Source organism: Ailuropoda melanoleuca, chromosome 1 (genome assembly GCF_002007445.2).
Source record: "Ailuropoda melanoleuca isolate Jingjing chromosome 1, ASM200744v2, whole genome shotgun sequence".
In the NCBI taxonomy this organism is placed as follows: domain Eukaryota; kingdom Metazoa; phylum Chordata; class Mammalia; order Carnivora; family Ursidae; genus Ailuropoda; species Ailuropoda melanoleuca.
This window is the reverse complement of record NC_048218.1, coordinates 43,178,061-43,197,434: the sequence shown is the minus strand read 5'-3', so window position 1 is coordinate 43,197,434 and position 19,374 is coordinate 43,178,061. Positions and strand designations below refer to the sequence as shown.

Sequence of the window (19,374 nt, the reverse complement as noted above, 5' to 3'; positions counted from 1 at the left end):
CTCTCTCAGTTTTTTATAAAATATGCACTTGATGAAAGAGAAGTGCCAAATATAGTTTTATATTCTTTTAGGAATTCATACTGCTATGATTGCCACATTATTATAGGGGCTGGGGTGGGATGCTAACATTCCTTAAACACTACAAACCAGCTAGAGTTATAAGCTTTTTATTATCATCTTATTCAATGTTTGTAACAACACTGTGATAGAAGTGTCGTTATTATCTCCACCTTCTAGGTGGTCAAACTGAAGGGCAAAGATACTTAATAACCTACTAACTGGTGCAGTCAGGATTTTAATCCAGGCATTCTAATTCCGGAGCCTGTATTCTTTGCAATTGGAGTTGTCTAGAAAAGAGCTGACCCCAACTTTGCCATGATGATCCAGTCTGGCCTAGTTTGGGCAGCATAATTTGGAGTAATCAAGCAACGTATAAAAGAGCTCCGAGACCAATAAACCAAAAACAAACAAACAAGAACACTCCAGATAAACCAACAAATGAGAATCTATTTATCTATGTCGCTTAGTGGAATAGTCCCATTTATTCCCACATGAGGTAAGGCACAAATCTCTTTCTCTACAAACGATGTGACCCTCTCCTTCACACAAAATCTGTATTCCTTTTGTTAGTCCTTGTCAACATTGCCTCCTCAAGCGTGGTTTAAGACATACTGTTTATCTTGAATATGGTGGATGGTTAATAAATGGTGCCTGAGTTGAACAACCTTTGATACCATCTTGTAGTGCACTGGTTTTTGTTGCTGTATTATTCCTATTGTCTTGTATGAAAAAAAAAAGGTTGTTTTCTTTTCTTAAGATAGGACGCAGGTTTTCTCTCTTTTATGTAGCAGTTCCATCACAGCATCCACTATACTGCCATGCCTCGTGTCAGCACTCAATAAATATTAATTCAAACTGAATTGAGTTGTTTATGAGGGGAGGAGAAAAATGTGAGAGCACTGAGATTTAATATCTTTGGGCTTCCTACTAGTGATTAATCAAAAAGAAACTGTGAATTTTTTTTAAGACACATGGTTTTTTCCCCAGGAAGGCAGATTCAAATGAAAGAGAGTGAATGTGGCATATTTACGCACTGCATCTCAGAGCTTAGTAGCTAGAATTCAATTTGTCTTCATCCCTCTTTTTCCTTGCTCTCTCAGCCTGATTGCGGAGAAACATGGAGCTTCACCTCTACGTGCCAGAGAGGCTGAACCCCACTGGAAGATGGTTTCTGAAAGCCATACATAATAACACCTGCTACTTCCGAAAACTGCAGAGTGCCACCCGATCTGAGCAGTCGTTGGCATGGTACACTGTCTTCACCATGCAGGTAATACAAACTCTTGATGATGTTTCCCAAGGCCCTGCCTCATATGTGGTGCTGCACGAACACTTTGAGCCTCTCAGAGTCCAATCATCTTAGGTTGAGCTCAAGTATTAGTCTGTGCTGAGGACAAATGTAGTATTCGAGTGCTAGGCTGTGCTGAAGTCATCACATTATTGTCTATTTAAAAACATATATATATATATATTTTCATATTCTATGAAGACACTAATATCAGCATATCACCCCTTCCCTGAAAACCTTTCAATGACCTGCAGTGAATAATAAAGTGAAGTATTCAATACAAAGACATGGCCCCTGCTTCTATCTCTAGCTCATGTTACTTACTCTGATTCATTTTGTTGTGTGTGTTTAATTCACTCCTACGACATGTTATTTCACGTCTGATATGCTGTGCTCATATAGTTCCCTCCTCCAGGAATTCCCTCCTGGTCTTTGGTCACCTGAATTTTTCATGAGAAGTATTATGTCTTCTAGGAAGTCCTGGCTGAATCTCCAAGTTCTTTCTTTCAAATACTCATTGAGCACCTACTATGGGTCAGTTATTGCTCTAACTGCTGGAGTCAGGGTGGGAAGCAAACGAGAAAGGTGCCTGTTCTAGTTGCACCAACATTTAATTGGAGGCACAGAGAAAATAAGTAGGTAAGAAATAAATAAGATACTTTTAAATAATGAAGAACTATAAAATAAGTAAAATGGAGTGCTAGGAAAGAAGGTGATCTGATGGAGGTTGTGAGTAGCTCCCAGCAGGTACAAATGGCTTAAGCCAAGAACGAGTTTGGCAAGTTTGATGAATGAAAGCCAGTGAGGCTGGAACTTGTTGAGTGAGAGGGAGACTGGAGAGGTAGGCACAGGCAGAATCAGGTAGAATATTGTAAGCTCTAGCAAATAGTCTGAAATCTATTCTAAAAGTAAAGGCAAGTTAGAGAAGAATTTTAATTGGGGAGTGATACACTCTGACTTGCATATGAAAATGCTAGCAGGGAGATTAATTTGGAAGCTATTAGAATAACACAGAAGAAAGAAACTACCCTATGACCCAGCCATTGCACTACTGGGTGTTTACCCCAAAGATACAGACGTAGTAAAGAGAAGGGCCATATGCACCCCAATGTTCATAGCTGCATTGTCCACAATAGCCAAATCATGGAAGGAGCCGAGATGCCCTTCAACAGATGACTGGATTAAGAAGCTGTGGTCCATATATACAATGGAATATTACTCAGCTATCAGAAAGAACGAATTCTCAACATTTGCTGCAACATGGACGGCACTGGAGGAGATAATGCTAAGTGAAATAAGTCAAGCAGAGAAAGACAATTATCATATGATTTCTCTCATCTATGGAACATAAGAACTAGGATGATCGGTAGGGGAAGAAAGGGATAAAGAAAAGGGGGGTAATCAGAAGGGGGAATGAAACATGAGAGACTATGGACTGTGAGAGACAAACTGAGGACTTCAGAGGGGAGGGGGTGGGGGAATGGGATAGACTGGTGATGGGTAGTAAGGAGGGCACGTATTGCATGGTGCACTGGGTGTTATACGCAACTAATGAAGCATCAAACTACATCAGAATCAGGGGATGTACTGTATGGTGATTAACATAATATAATAAAATAAAATTAATTATTAAAAAAAAAAAGAAACTGGTGGCTTGAATCACATTTGAGATCTATTTTCAAGGTACAGCTAGCAGTACCCACATTAGACTGGAAGGAGGTTGGTACTGGTCAGGAAAGTAGAGGAATAAAGTTGGATCAAGTTTCTTTCCTCATTGCTCTCAAAGCATCCCATCTACACCAACACTGGCTAAAACCATCTGTGTATGTGTCTCTCTCTCAAACTGCCTTGAACACACTCTCATCTAGGGCAACAGTCTTGGTCATCTTTGAAATCTCAGGGCCTAGAATCAGGCCTGGGGCATGACAGATATTCAAGAGATATTCACCGGATTGAACTGAACTGAACTGAATTTACTTTCCTCTTAATGGAGTGTAAGTACTTCAGGTTTTTAGTCAGTAGTAGGCTATTTTCTTGAAGGATTTTTCATGGAAAGTCAGACTTACTGTAAGAGATTCTCTGTGAAAATAATGAGTAAATGAGAAGTATTGACTACATTTGCAACCATCCTTACTTCTGAGGATAAGACTCTGGTTTGACTCTGATTATGACCATCAGACTCTTACATTTTCACTAAAGAGTGAGGAAAAGGGGGCTAAATGTGTTATACGAATTTCTACTGTATTTCTTTGTAGGTATTCGCTGGAGAAGAATGATGTTGAGCCCATCAACAGAACAGCCTTATAAACTATCAAAGGTCTATGGACCACAATATAAATAATTGTCCTAAAATTTTGTTGTTGAAAGTTTGCTATACTCCTTTGTATACAGTAAATAATTATAGTGATTCAGTGTCCTGACATACATATGAGTGATAAACAATATTACAGCTGGTCGATGATAAGCTGCTATTATAGAGTAGAATTAATAAAAATTGCACAGCATCATTTAGCAAACATTTACAGAGAATCCAATTCACTATGCAGTGTCTTCGTTACCTTCAGTAAATAAATCAACTTCAAAGATTCCTCACAAATATGGCATAATAAACACTATTGGATAATGACAATTTATGCTCTAAAATGAAGTAATGAAACTTTGATTCATATGCACATCAAAAGACATTTTTGATTCACTAACCATGAGTTATAAGGAATGGCACCAGCCTTTCAAAACAGAATGACACAAACAGAAGGGTTAGCTGAAGCCTTGTAAAATGATTACTTCTAAAATGCTGACTCTAGCTATAAAATGGCAATGCAAAAATGTACCTCACTAAGTGATTTACAAAAGATTAAGGTATATAAACAGTGGACTTGCAAGCCTCCAGTCCCCCTCCTTCAGCATTGCCAGGGGCAGGGGAATGTGGGGAGCTACTAATCAACAGGCATAATGTTTCAGTTGAGCAAGATGAGTAAGCTCTCTGGATCTGTTGTACAACACTGTACCTACTGTCAACAATACTGTTTGTACACTTAAAAATTTGCTAAGAGAGTAGATCTCATGTTGTGTTACTTCCAGAATAAATTAAAAAAAAAATTCTTTTTGGGTTCCTAAGTCCATGTAAAAGATGCAAAATCATTTGTAGGAAGTGAAATAGATTTGTGAATCACAGATGATAGTATGAGTTAGTTTCACCTTATATCCCACTAAGACCTGTGACCTGTGGTGATAAGAGAATGGGAGCTTAGATTAGGGTATGTTGGGGGTTGCAGGTTATAGGTGATTCTATGAGGGTGGAAGAAGTCCTAACCTGTGACTAAGAAGAGATGGGGAGTGTGTGCCACATGGGATTTGGAACAGTAAAAGTTGAATATTTGAGGACCTAGGAAGAAGACATGAAGAAAGGGATGGATGCCACAGAAAAATGGCCTTTAAAAAAATTTTGCCCCAGGCAAGTCATGTAGAGAGGGGAGGAAAACACTCTTTTTTGTTTTTGAAGGAAACTCCTGGCCCCCTTCCATATTGGAAGTTACATCCTTTAGCTGTGGTCTGAGTTAAAGAGGCTTTTATGGATCGGCCTAAGGACTTAAGCAATATCTTTAAGAGAAATATTTATGGGAAAATGCATTTGAGTTTTCAACAATTGATTTATAAGTGACTTTGCAGAAAACAGACCTTGGAGGGTTACTTCTATAACTTTAGTTTAAAGTTAACATTCAGTTTTTATGTTTCTAAATCAGAAAGTTGACCATGCTGTGACTTTCAAAAAAATGCTCCTGAATTTGAAAAAGAAATGGCTAAGGTTATTTATAGATTTGAAAAGACTAAGTCATTTTTGTTTTAAAATAACCACTGAACATAGAAGAGTCAATATCTCCTTTATACTGAAGTCTTGGCTCTTGTGGCCTCCCCTGTTGAAAATCTTATCATAATTTCCTATAGAATATTTACTAAATCCTTCAAGGCTTTCTCTTTTGTAGTCATTGTGGATTTGCACTTAAGCAGGCAGAGTTATATTTTTAGTTATAGAAGGGAGAGGCCACCAATAACAGAACTGGAAATTTCAATCATAAGGAAACTAAAAATGTCATTTCTAATATACCTAAAAAATATCGGAAGAAAAGTAGATATGGATTTGTGAAACACAGTAGTTGGATTTCAGAATTACATTTTAAGAGTTTAAAGTGAGTCTTAATATAATACAGTTTTAGTTTACAAAGCTTATAATTGAGTTTGATTTTTCTTTCTTTCCTTTTTTTGCTTAGGTTTATGTGAATGTAATCTACACTAGCTACTGTGTGCTTCATTTACGTAAAGCCAAAAAAATTTAAACTTTTTTTGTTTGACATCTGGGGAAGGGTGTCACAGAGTGCCAAAGTCTTGATGAAGCATCATTAGAGTGCATCAGAATTACCCAGGGAAGCTTTGCAAAATATAGTTCCTTGAGTCTGCATCTATATTTTATAAAATCTCTCTAGAATGGTGATTCTGATTTGCAGGCATGGTTAGGAACTGCAAGATTCGAGTCTAATATTTAGTTCTGTAAATCCAAAATCTCCTGTATGGTACAAATGGGGATATAGGATTGACCACAGAGGAGTTCAGGAAAGTGCATGGGATATCTCTGTTCATCACTATAATTCTGAATTACACACCAATTAATCAGCATAAAAACCTGTATGTTAAAGAAGAATTAGTAAGGAAAATTATAGTACAATTTCATGGTACCAGGTACTACACATACCACAATACATTTACGATATTATAATGTTAAAAGAGATAAATTCAGGCTTTTGGAAGGTGACGCTCTAACTTCTTAACTTCTTATTTTAAAATAAAAAGTTCAGCCAGCCATATGCTCGGTTCCAAGTACACCCTGCTTTCATATATTTGGATGTTTACTGTCACATTATTTTTAGAATAGTATTTGGCATTAAGCTGGCACAGACGTGATAAATAATAACATTCGTCTACATGAAGTTTTATATATTTTTTCAAAAAAAGTAATTAAGGGGATTAATTCAACTTTTATGGTTTAAAAAAAGGTATGGTAGGTAAATGTAACTTCATTTTTTTCACTGTTGAATATTAAATGAATGCGGTGTAGATTAATTTTGCTCTCATACCCTAGCACAAATATAATTCCACACAACACAATTTACAAGGAAAGTGTGCTAATAAAATACAGCTCTCATTATTAATATATAACCAGCATAAGGTAAAATGCCATCTTTACTAGATTTATAAATTGACTACATAAATATTTAAAAGATCCCTTTAATTTTTTAAATTAATATTTGCTTTGCATTTGTTCAAGGAAACTCTTCAAATGACTCACATTGCTTTCAAAAGGCTGATATGCACTGATATGTATTATTTAAATACTCATATTCTTGATGTATATCTAGATTTTTTTTAAATGGTGAAAATTAAAACTGTTTTTAGCCACTAGGAAAAAAAAAATAGACCAGGAAGCAACAGGAAAGCAATTTTAAAACTCTTAGTGACATCTTCTGATATACATTATAATAATAGATAATATTATAGAGACTTTAATATGTGCCTAGACACATATTCTAGGAGTGTAGGTCTATTAGCCATTTAATACTATATAAAACTCACAATAACTGTGGGAAGTAGTTATTGCCTATTCTTCACCTTATTTTATGGATGACAGCTGTCCTTGAATCTTCCTTTTTGCCCGTACACTTTATCCAATCTAACAGCAAATTCTATCAGCTCTACTTTCAAAATACACTGCAGAATCTAGTATTTTCCATCAACTCAACCACAACAATCCTCATCTAAGCCACTGCCATCTCCTTACCTGGATTTTTATTACAAAAGCCTCCGAATTTCTCTCCATCCATCTGTACTTCACTATAGTCTCTGAATATAACAACCAGAGCAATTTTTTAAAAACACAGTCAGGTTATGTTATATCTCGACCCCAAACCCTATAATAGCTTCACGTCTTACCTTAGAGAAAACTCAAAAACATTGCAATGGCCTACAATGCCCCAATTCAGTGTTTTTCCAACTTGGTTGCATATTAGACTCAATTGGGGGACCTTTGAACAAATATGAATGCGTGAGTTCCACCAAGAGATTCTGATTTAATTCACCTAGGATGAAGGCTGGAACTTGGGATTGTTAAAAGCTCTCTAAATTAAAGGATTATAATGTGCAGCCAAGGTTGAGAATCATTTCCCTCCAACATCTGGGCCCCTTTATGCCTCCATCAACTCTCTGACTTCATCTTCTACTAGCCTTCCCCTTACATAGTCTATTTTAGCCATAACCATAGTGATGGCATATTTTATTAACTCAACTGCAGGGTAAAAGGGTCAATATTAACAATTATGAAGAGGCAATAGGCATGAATTAGCACTGTTCTAGGCAAAACAGGCATTTGGTCATAAAGCATAAAGGCTTAATTTGTAGTTCTTTGGATATAAAATGCTCCAACCTCAGGGTGTTGGCTGGCCCCTGCTATTCTTACTCTTTGGAATATTTCCCCCCAGGTACTCACTTGGCTTTTTCCTTCACCTTTTTCCATCTTTACTCATATGACACTTTTCAATAAGACCTTACCCGTTCATTCAATTTAATACTGAAACCTAATCTCACTTCCATCTTCAATTCTCCTACTTTTTCTCCCCATCTGATGTATCATATATTTCTCTGAATTCTTTATTTCTCTTCCCACTAGATTTTTTGTTTCTGTTTTGTTTACTTCTGTATTCTATCCTCCAGAATAGTACCTGGTCTACTATAGTCTGTGAACACATATTCGTGAAAAAAAAAAAAAAAGAATGAATGATTTATCAGCTGTTTCACATTGGGTAAGTTACCTATTATGCTTTGCCTCAGTTTTTCATTGGTAAAATGGGGATAATATTAACAACTACTGCATAATGTTGCTATAAGCACTTAGTGAATTAATAAATGCATGGGGTTGGGATAACACCTGACTCATAGAAAGCACACATAAATTCTGTCTACCTTAGTTTATTCTTACATCTGGGGAGCCGGGTGTTCCTACAGAGAGTCATGGAAACATGTACACCACTGCTAGAGCACAATCAAGTTCTCCAGCATCAGCTGAATGTCAGGATTGGTTAATTATTTTACTTTCTCCAGGACGAAAGATGTGGTCTGCCAGAAGTAGGAGGAAGAATACATGTATCTAATGACAATTACTGGACCAGCAGTCCAAGATCCACTTCTGGTCACTGAGGGTTGCCTTATCACTAAAAACATTGGTAACAATTTTTAACTGGCTGCCTTTGCTGGGGCCCAGAGAAAAACTCTTCCTGGTGCAAAACCTGCTCTTGATGCCCACCCCCTTTTTTTCCCTTTGGTCTTATCAGTGATCAGCTACTTTTCTTTTTAACTCAGCAATTATCCTAAACATTCACCTAAAATGAACGTTTGTTCTCAAACTCCCAAATAAACTCTCCTCCTATTTCACAAAGAAACGCAACAACATCAGGTATCATTTCCTTCAATTTAATGTCTCTCATAAATCTCTCTAGACCCACAACACACAGCCCCATTAGTCTTGGAAGATGCGGATGCTTCTACTACACAAAGTCAATTCTCCACCAGGGTCCTTGACTTTGTACCTTCCCATCTCCTGAGATAGTTTGCCTTACCAATGCATTTTCTTTAATTCCCTATCCCCCAGTGTATAAATTGTCTAAATTTCTTTCTATTAAAAAAATACCCTTCATGATTCTTTTTGTCTACTAGCATCTGATTTTTCTCCTGCCTTGCTATTTCACCCACTTTTCACCAAAAAAAAAAAAAAAGTCTCTACTACCAACTCCGATTCATCTTTCATTCTCATTTTGCCCTATGTATTCTGACTTCTGCCAGGGACCAACCCATTAAACATGCTCTTGTTGAGATCACTGAGGACCTTGTAAGTGGTAAATCCCATGAATGCTTTTCAGTCTTTGTTTTTCTGAACTTCTCTGCTGCACTTGATACAATTCCTTATTTGCTCCTGCCTGGTGTGCAGGATTCCATGTCCTCATTTCCCTTCTTGTTCCTCTCTGACCACTGATTCTTAGTCACCTTTGGAGACTCCACCCTGCTTTCCTCTTCAGGTTGGCATGCCACAGAGTTCCAACCTTGTTCAGCTCCTTGCCTTTCTCTAAAACTTGTTCCTAGAAAATATCATGGTTTGGATTTAATAACCACTTTTATGCTGCTGGCTACCAGATCTTAAACTTTAGTCAATATTTTTCTCCTCAGCTTCCGATTTGTATTTCTAATTGCTGTCTGGACATGTTCACTGCATGTTCCATAGATGTTACAAATGGAATCTGACCGAAATGAAGCTCATCATCTCCCAAAGACCAGCCCATCCTATTCCTACTCTGTATCTTCAAATCATTTGGTAGCACCTCCTTCCACACATTCTTCTTGCTCCTAGGCATCCTTTCCCGATTACATTTTGAAATATGGTTTCCTTACTCAATCTGATCTTGTTGGTTTTTGTTTTTATTAATCTCCCCCCACATTTTTTGTCGTATATGGATGACACTCCTGTTTGCTCAGGTGATCGTGCTTTGCAAATAATGTATCTGTATCTTTTCTCTCATATCAAAGGATTTGAGGTGGCTGCAAGAGGCCATAGCATGAACACTCAATATGACATACTGGAACCAGTGGTATTATATTTTTGCATAACTGAATTGTGTGATTTGATAAACCAATCCACACTCAACAAATGTTACAAAATGAAGGAATAAATTTTTGTGGTTGGCATTTGTTATCTTAAAGTTTTTAAGTATTTTATAACTGTTTTTATTTGAATTGCTTGTTAATATTGTTATAAAAATGGAAGTCCAAAGATTTAAGGGCAAGCAGTTGTCAGGTAAGTGCCACAAAAAGTGTTTATGAAATTCATATGCATAGTTTGAGAGAGACTGTAGAGAGATGATAGTCAAGATTACACTTAATTTGCACTAGCGTATTTCTTTGGAAAAGTTAGGACTAGTTGCACATCAGTGAGGTCATACATTCTGGGAAGCAGGGCTGATGCTCTGCTTGCTAAGTCAGGATGCATTTTATTTTAAAATTAAAAACACACATATGGTTACATACCCACCCACATCCCTTCTGCATATGCTCACACACACACACACACACACACACAAGTGCATGCAAACACGCACAAACATAGGCACTTAACTACACCACCTCTTGCCAATGTATCTGGAGGAATGTCCATAAGGATCCTGAACAGTAGAAGATTTATGAATCCAGTGCAATATCACAGCCAGCCAGCCACCACCACTGGCACTAGATTGTAATTTTGTACTTAGTTTTGCTACCACTCTTTCATATAAAACAGTAAACAAGTGATTTTCAAATATGTGGGAGACCAAAGGGAAATCTTTTCTGCTTCTAGTAAGCACAGAATGCTATTAATGAGCCATGGATAGCCTCCCTACAATGCAATGCACTTAGCCACTTCCTCTGTCTGTGCTCACAGAAGCTGCCATTATCAAATTCTAAAGCAATAGTTTGAAAAATGAGTTCGTTTTTGAGAATTTGTGGGATATATATCTTTATAAATTTTATTTCTGCTTGCCATGGGGAGTTGAGTATCTGCTATTGACATAAAGTTTATATAGCACTTTGAGCTTCTGGGATAAAAGAGATATGATTACAAAAAAAAGGTAAGAATATTAAAAAAGGGTAAGAAGGGAGTATTTGGCCCTATGGATTTTTTTTTCACATGCACATGATTTTTATTTTAATAGAAATTCTCCATGCAGATGGGACATAAGTTCACATCGGGAGATGGCAATGAACTCATAAAAAGAAGTAATAAGTAGTTTGATTTAAAAAAAAAGCATATGACAACATCGCTTTTTGAGTCAGGGACCTGAGTTTGAATCTTCACTCTACCACTTACAATATGTCATGTATTATTCTACAAGGCTCTATAATAATCGACTCAATGAATCCTCACAACACTTGTATGTGGTAGCTGCTGTTAATATTCCCATTTTATAGTTAAGTGAACAGAAGTACAGACAAGTTAGTAACCTGCCCAAGTCACAAGGTCACGGTACTGGTAAGTGACAGAGTCAAGGTGAGCTAACATATATTAAGATTCTCATAGCAGCGGTAATGATAGTGACCATCAACTGAACATCTATTCTTTCCCAGACTGTATGGTGGCTTCCTACATAATGCATAAGAGCTGAAAAGTATTTGTTCTTAAATTTTAAATCATGAAATATACCACTTATAAACATGTAGTAGGATGTTTATAAATAAATATTTTATTGAGAACATACTATCTTTTCTTTATAACGTATTTTAATTAATTCAGGATTCAGCAGGATAAAAGTATACCTGAAGCTACCAATTCTCTCCTAATTTGCTGTGGCAGTCATTCGATCCAATTTTCAGCAGCAATTTAGACTGAGTATGTGCTACAATATTTGCCATTATATTCAGCTCTAGGATATAGCTGATACAAAAAAACCCCCAAAACATATCCCAAGCATCATTAGAGAATAAGTCTTTTTGGTATGTGTCTGATAAAAATGAGCTTTGGAATAAACAGAATGGAAGGGCCTAACTATATATGCATTTCAAAGTACCATAGGTGGTCCTGATAAATTATTCTAAAATAATTTAGCACATTTACAGGAGAAATGAATACAAGCGATAAAATAACATTCTGAGAACGGCTACAGAAAAAAACCCCAAATAGTTCATGTTCCCAAACACCTATGAATTTCATTTCGCCTTAAAGAGCATACTTGGTTGAGAGTCTGCACTGTACGAGGAGTATTGCTCTGCAATAACTGGGCGACTTTGCTGAATTCAGTTTCTGGCATTGAATCTGGACATCAAGTCCAGTCACAGGGTAAATACATCATCACTGCTAATATTGAGAGAGGTTGGAAGAAGGGGGCACGAACTTAAGAAAAATAAATGAAAATGAGATCAAAAAAAGAAAGGTGAGATGAAGAACCTGATCAAGTAACATGGAGCAAAAAATAAAGTGAAGAATGCTCGAGACCATTTTTATCACATGAAAAGGAAGATAAAAAATAGTGTAACACTGATGTACTATATGTTGGCTAACTGAACATCATAAAAAAAAATTTAAAAAATAGTGTAACACATTCCAAACAGCAAAAGTTCAGTCATGTTATAATAAGAAAAATGGTCTTGTCTCTGTAGATAGATAAATATTTAAGAATACAGTGACATTCAAATATGTGACCTCTGCTGGGGATGAAAAATATTTATTGTAGTGATTATTTTTTATATTTCTGGGTTTTTTTTATTATCAATGAATATTTTTGTAGCTTGTGATGGCTTTTTAAATATTAAAGACATTATAAATACATTTGAAATATAACTTCATGGTGCCTTCTCAGCTCTGTTATTCTCTACTACTATACGAGACAAAGGATTTTTGTACACACCATATTCTCAGGGATAAGTCACTTCAGTACCCGTGCTGCTAAAGCAAGCACTAGGATAAGTCACTTTATGAAGAGTGCTTTAAAAATTTTTGTTCTGAAACAGATTTCTGCCAGAGTTTTGTTGTATTTCTTTTGTTTTCTGAAAGTCAGGCAAATGAGTTTAAGAGGGATAAAACCAGTTTTCTGATATGAACTTGAGTCATTACCGGTAAATATACATCAATTTAAGGGGTTCGGCATTCTAGATCATGCATAAAATATACTGAATAGTTAAATGTGATAAAAGCACAATGAATGTTTATGTGAGGCCACTGAGTTTCATTTAATCTCTTTATAACATCGTTTGAGATATATATATTAATATGGCATGTGAATTTATAGGAGAAATCAATTATATTATTATATGTATATACTCCTCCCGTTAGTAACACACTAATGTATCACAGTTTCAGAGAAATGCACCCTAGAGAAAATACTGCTATTCTTCATGGGAAAAAAATCCATGAATAACATTATGCAAAAATTAATTTATGATAAATGATTTAAATCTAGAACTCAGAATAGCTTATTTAAATGCCATCAGAAAAGAATACCTCACCCGCAAAAAGGAGTCCAGGGATCCATTCTCCATATATTCCACCACAATCATTACTGGTCTGCCTGCAAAAAGAGCGAGAACACACAAGGATTAGAGCAATTACAGAAAGATGTGCTGCAGTTAGAGATTTCCAGCTGTGGCCGCTGAATTATTGGTATTTTATTAATAGGAACTTCACTTTCCAACATGCTTTTACAAACATGCTAATACTATACATAGGCATCTCTCCATTTTTTATAGCATTATTTCTGTTGAGCTCATAAAAAGAACACGAATTACAAAGGAATTAAGCATTTCCTTTTCCAAAGCCCTGCCATCAGTTTAGATTATGTTCTCTTTGTCCTGAGCTTTTCCTTAAAAGACCATCAACAAGCTAGGGTGAGGGTTTATGCAGCTACTGAGGCTGCTCTCGTAGTTCTGGTACATGTCTCGAAACGTTAGACTGGGCGTTTCTGAACTATTCCTAAGGCAAAGCAGAGAGGAGAAATGTATAAATTCTTTTTAAGAAATTGTAAACCATCAGTCATAGTCTGCTTTTAAGGGCTTCTAAGTGGAAAAATGTCAGCAGATTGATGAATGCTGCGAAGTTGGTGGGCTTTGCAAGAGTTCTTGATCATGTCTTTATTGGACATAGATTAGATCAACATAACAATGACGGCAGTACATGAAAAATAAGTAACTCTGATTTTGTAGTCTAGTTAGAAGCTAAAATCAGAAACTGAACATCATTTATTTCTTCTTTATCATATCTATTTGCAACTGTTACAGCTCCCAATATCTCTATTAGGTAGAATATTTGACATACATAACTTAGGTTTGTTTCAAAGAAAGAATCTATTTGTTCCACCAAATTGCTCAAGTTTAAAAGATAAACTCATTTCAGATGAAGGGAAAATGATATTTACCTGAAATAAACATGCATGACACATTTACTTTTTACTTCTATATTTCTTGCTTCTCATTGAAATTTTTAGCAATTGAATCTGCACTGTGCACAGAGGTTTTCCCTCATGAATACAAAAAAAAAAAAGATCTGGAAAGAAATTATGTGTACCAATGATGGAAATATTAGATCTCATATTATAATTCATGTCCCTTTTATGAACTCAAAGCCTTATGGGTTAAAAAGGGTGACGGTAACAAATTAGTACAATGTCTGCAAATGCTAGATTTTACATTTGAATCTATATTTTAAAGAAAGATGTGCTAAAGGTTAAATGTAGTAATAAAACTCCCAATTTATCATGCATAGTATTAGAATCCAAAGAAATTTTCTATTTTGGTGGATTTCCATAGTGTTCCTCAAAGTCATTAATTTCACCCAAATACAGATACAGAACTTTATCAGAAAATACTGAGGTCAAATGAACTGTCAGCACTATTGTAGCAAGGTCTAGAAGATTCAGGTTTTAAATCTGACTGTCATGAAATCTTTTATTTGGCTATTGGTTTTAGAGAGCTCGGAAACAGGAGGCTGATGCAAAAACTTGGTTAGCAAGATAGAGAAAATAAAAGATCATTTTTTATACTTAAACATGAAAATTCTGAGACCAATATTCCAGTTTCAATTATAATGGATCATGGAAGTTAAGGGGAAACACTGGGTTACTACAGTGACTGCCTGAGTTCACATGCCCAGAGTCACATCTTTTTAATCTACCTTGACCATTGCTGCCAGAGAAACATACTTTGTTTATATATGTACAAAAAATCCTCTCCCAAAGAATGTCAGTCTTGATACAATAAAAAGAGCTTCCAAGCACTTCCCTTGTATTGATACAAATTATTATTAGCCCTATTACACAGATAAGGAAATTGGGGGGTAGAAAATTAAAGTACTTGTCCAGAGTCAAACAGCTGGTTAGTGGCAGTGGCAGTGGCAGGCAGAGTGTCTCCAAGCTTAAGCTCTTAACTTTTATGCCATAGGTGCCTCTCAGACATAATTTATAGATCAAAGCTGTAAGGTTCATCCTCCTGTGTTGGACCTCATCTCTCCTAACTAGCCCTACCATTTCCTGTTCCAATAGCTGTCATTATCATCTATACTGGTTCAATCCTGTCTCCTCTTTCCTTTTGGTATTCCCCTCCCAGGATTATCTACCGATTTGCTTCTCTCCCTAATTTCATCTCACATCTCCCCAGAATTTATATACTGCACCTTTTCCTTGAAAGTCCTCCATGGTGACATTTCCTATAGTGGCATTCCCGTCACATCTGTTGTCTGCATTATGAAATGTTGTACCTGGTTCTATGTGAGGTTGTTTCTCTCTCTTAACTTCCCACAGAGGCTACGTATCCCGTCACTAGGTTTCTCAAAGCAGCGTCCCGTAAAAGAGCAGGGTAGGTGCTTTATAGTAACAAGCTGATTTTTCTCAACAATTTTCCTCATTCCTTAGAGAGTAACTCTTAAGTATTTGAGCAAGATTCTAATCTATGTGAATACCAAGTACTTTGAAATTAGTTCTATCTATAACTCCTTGGGAGATACTTTATGCAATCTTGAAATTCATCAGTGACAAGTTTCATCTTCTCATTAAAGATAATAAAGAATCAAATGAAGACTCCCCTAGTTTCTTGTGAATTAGAAGTTTCATACCTGAGCTCTGCATCTTTTGTTTTTTCTGCAGTAACATCAGTTTAGAGCTGCTATTATTAAACTAAGGAGCTGTTTTATTAGAATACTGCTGGCATCTAACCTGTAATTTGTTTCCTAGTGGTTTTCTATAGGGAGGTTAGCTACACTGTGAGGATTATAAGCAACTTTACAGTCTATGATCACATTTTATCATCAACAAAATAGATAAGCATAAGGGAAATTATGACAGGATGGCCTGTGGCTTCCAAAATGTGGCTAGGTGACAGAAGTCTCTTGGTAAACAGTGCTTTGTCTTATTTTCAAATATGTAAAAATTATACATTATTGCTCTTGGAAAATATATTTGGAGGTGATTGATTCTTTTTATATTTTCAAAATATTTCAGCTTTTCTCACCTTTTTTTTTTTTTTTTTTACAATTTTAGCCAGTTTCCCAAAGGCTTCATGTCACAGAATCACAGAATTAACTTAGTATTTGCACTGTACTGAAGTCGGTGGACAAACTCCAAGATTCTTGAATGTTAGTCAAGTCTCAAAATTCCTAGACCTTTTTTTAGAAGGCTCATCAATTTGCTTTAAGAAATTTTGAAAAGCACTTCTACACAAAAACTGAATTTCTTTCATTTTCCTTCAAAAATAGCCCAGGGGGTGCCTGGGTGGCACAGCGGTTAAGCGTCTGCCTTCGGCTCAGGGCGTGATCCCGGCGTTCTGGGATCGAGCCCCACATCAGGCTCCTCTGCTATGAGCCTGCCTCTTCCTCTCCCACTCCCCCTGCTTGTGTTCCCTCTCTCGCTGGCTGTCTCTACCTCTGTCAAATAAATAAATAAAATCTTTAAAAAAAATAGCCCAGAAATGGTTATGTATATCTTACACTGCATTGGAATCAAAACCTTGGAAGAAATCACTTATTTATAACCTGAACACATTGAATCACAAAATCCCAGATCATCTTCTTCTGTTATAGAGAAAATTATTTTCTTTAATTGGGACTTCAATGGACTATTGACTAATTTTTTTTCCTGAAAAATTTGAAGTTCCCCAATACTTAAGATGATTTTGATATGGGTGGTGTTGAGAAACTACATGATGGTAAGAGTATATTTTTCTTGTGTTGTTAAAGAACAGTGAAGAAAAGCATTCTCCAAATGTAAGGAAACTTGAAAATATTTTGCGAGTGAAATAGTGTTTTTGTTTGTTTGCCTCAAGAAGATCTGTGAAAGAAGGGGATTACAGAAATTTAACATTTTCATAAAAGTAACGAGTTTTTGGTGGATGTAGTATTTTGTATCAGCTTGGCCATTTCTAATATGGTGTCAGTAATATCAAGAATCTAAAGAAATCTCAGTGACCTCCAAACTCTATTACAGATTTAAATCAATTCTGGTTTATTTAACATTCTATCATGTCATTATTTTGTCTACCATGTAATAAAATTTGTAGTGACAACTTGGATTGACAGGTTTCATTTTTAACCTGTTTCTACCTCCCCCCTTTCTGCTGTAGAGATAGTGAATTATAATTATAATCTCAAATGGATTTGAGAATAAATTTCTTATTCCTCTAAGGCATTCAAAAATATGGATGACCATATTATATAAAGTTATAACATATTAGGTAACTTTTTTTAAAAGATTTTATTTACTTGACAGAGACAGCCAGCGAGAGAGGGAACACAAGCAGAGGGAGTGGGAGAGAAAGAAGCAGGCTTCCAGCAGAGGAGCCTGATGCGGGGCTCCATCCCAGGCTCTGGGATCATGCCCTGAGCCGAAGGCAGATGCTTAATGACTGCGCCACCTAGGCGCCCCTTAAATAACTATTTTTATTCACAAGATAAGTCCTAAAATTGGGGAATGATTTTTTCCCCTATACTGTTGCCTGGTCCATTATCAGATCATGTCCCAAAGGAATCTTATGCTCAAGTGAATTCAAATCAAATCTTTTAACATTTCCTCTGAACTTTTTTCCCTCCTATATTCCTGTTGGGGTTAAAACATCACCATCTATCTAGTTACCCAGGTTTGAAATCCTACTGTAATATTGGACTTCTCACTTTATTAAACCCTGTTAGTCCATAAGTTATTAAGCTGTGCTGGTTCTATATAAAATTATCTCTGCCCATATTCTGCCTTTGTTTTCTCTTGCTTCACTTATTACAATCATCAGTTACTGGTTATACTTGCTAACACTTATATAACCATTATTTCAAACATTTAGTGATGGATCAAACATTTTTTTAATGCCTACTATATATCAAGTACTCCTCTGGCTTCCAAAGAATCATCCTCCAACAGGGGTGCCTGGGTGGCTCAGTTGGTTAAGTGTCTGACTCTTAATTTTGCTTCAGGTCATGATCTCAGGGTCATGAGACTGAACCCTGCATCAGGCTCCGTGGAGTCTGCTTAAGATTCTCTCCCTCTTCTTCTCCCTCTGCCCCTCCCCCCTCGGATGTGTGCTTGTGCTCTTTCTCTCTAAAAACAAAACAAAACAAAAAACAAATCCTCAATCAATACAAGATCCTTGCTTTCATGGAGTGTATAGTGGAAAGGGGAACAGAAATAGGTAAACAGTCAATTACTATAAAGAGCTAATGCCTCATCTCCTCCTTTAAAAACCTGTTTTACTTATTGTTTTGTATGCTGCAGGATTAAAGTCTAAACTTCTTGGCAATAAATTCCTTCACAATCTCTCCTCTACTTATGTTCTAGTGTCATTTTTACCTTCCCCAGTCCCCTACTTCCTTCCCATTCTCTAGGGGACTTACAATTCATGAAGTGTGACTTGACTTGTACCTCCCTCTCTTCCCTGGAAGACTGCCTTCTCACTGTAAAATCATATATTTAACAAGGAAAAAGTATAGCTTAAATACTGTCTCCACTGTCAATTCTATGAATCTTTTTCCCTTTTAGGAAGACTTGGTTGTTTGCTTTCTCCTCCCTTTACATCTTAATCAAATAGTTATATGACACACTTATGGTATGGTATTGGTCTTTACTATGGAGGTGTCTGCCTCCCACTCTAAATGCCCTGAGGTCAGGAATTGTGCATAGTTTTTCTCAGCAAATTCAGTGTTGAGCACAGAACTAGGCACAGGATAGGTACTGAGTTTCATTTTTTTTAAATGGAATGCCAGAAGGAATACACACATAAAGATGTTCTCTATGACTAATTCTAGACCAAGAAAAGAGTTACTGAAATAACAGAATGGCAAATTAATAAATTCTAAATTCTTTGCCTTGTACAATATATGGATTTGAAGACAAAGAAAACTTCAAATTTTAGCCCTGCTGCCTATTAGCTACATGATCTTGGGCAAGTTATTTTCGCTCTCTCAGTTTTTGCATTTATAAAATGAGGATAATATT

The 19,374-nt window shown here is 36.3% G+C and overlaps 1 protein-coding gene across 10 annotated transcripts in view; it reads right to left on the bottom strand.

Moving 5' to 3' along the window:
• The window catches only part of EPHA6 (EPH receptor A6), an 811,316-nt gene that overhangs the window by 110,994 nt on the left and 680,948 nt on the right, over positions 1-19,374 (bottom strand). For all 10 annotated transcript variants that reach the window (XM_034657115.1, XM_034657124.1, XM_034657119.1 and 7 more), the window contains one exon: positions 13,418-13,479. In XM_034657115.1, the coding sequence (XP_034513006.1) occupies positions 13,418-13,479 (62 nt within the window). The remainder of the gene's footprint in view (positions 1-13,417; positions 13,480-19,374) is intronic.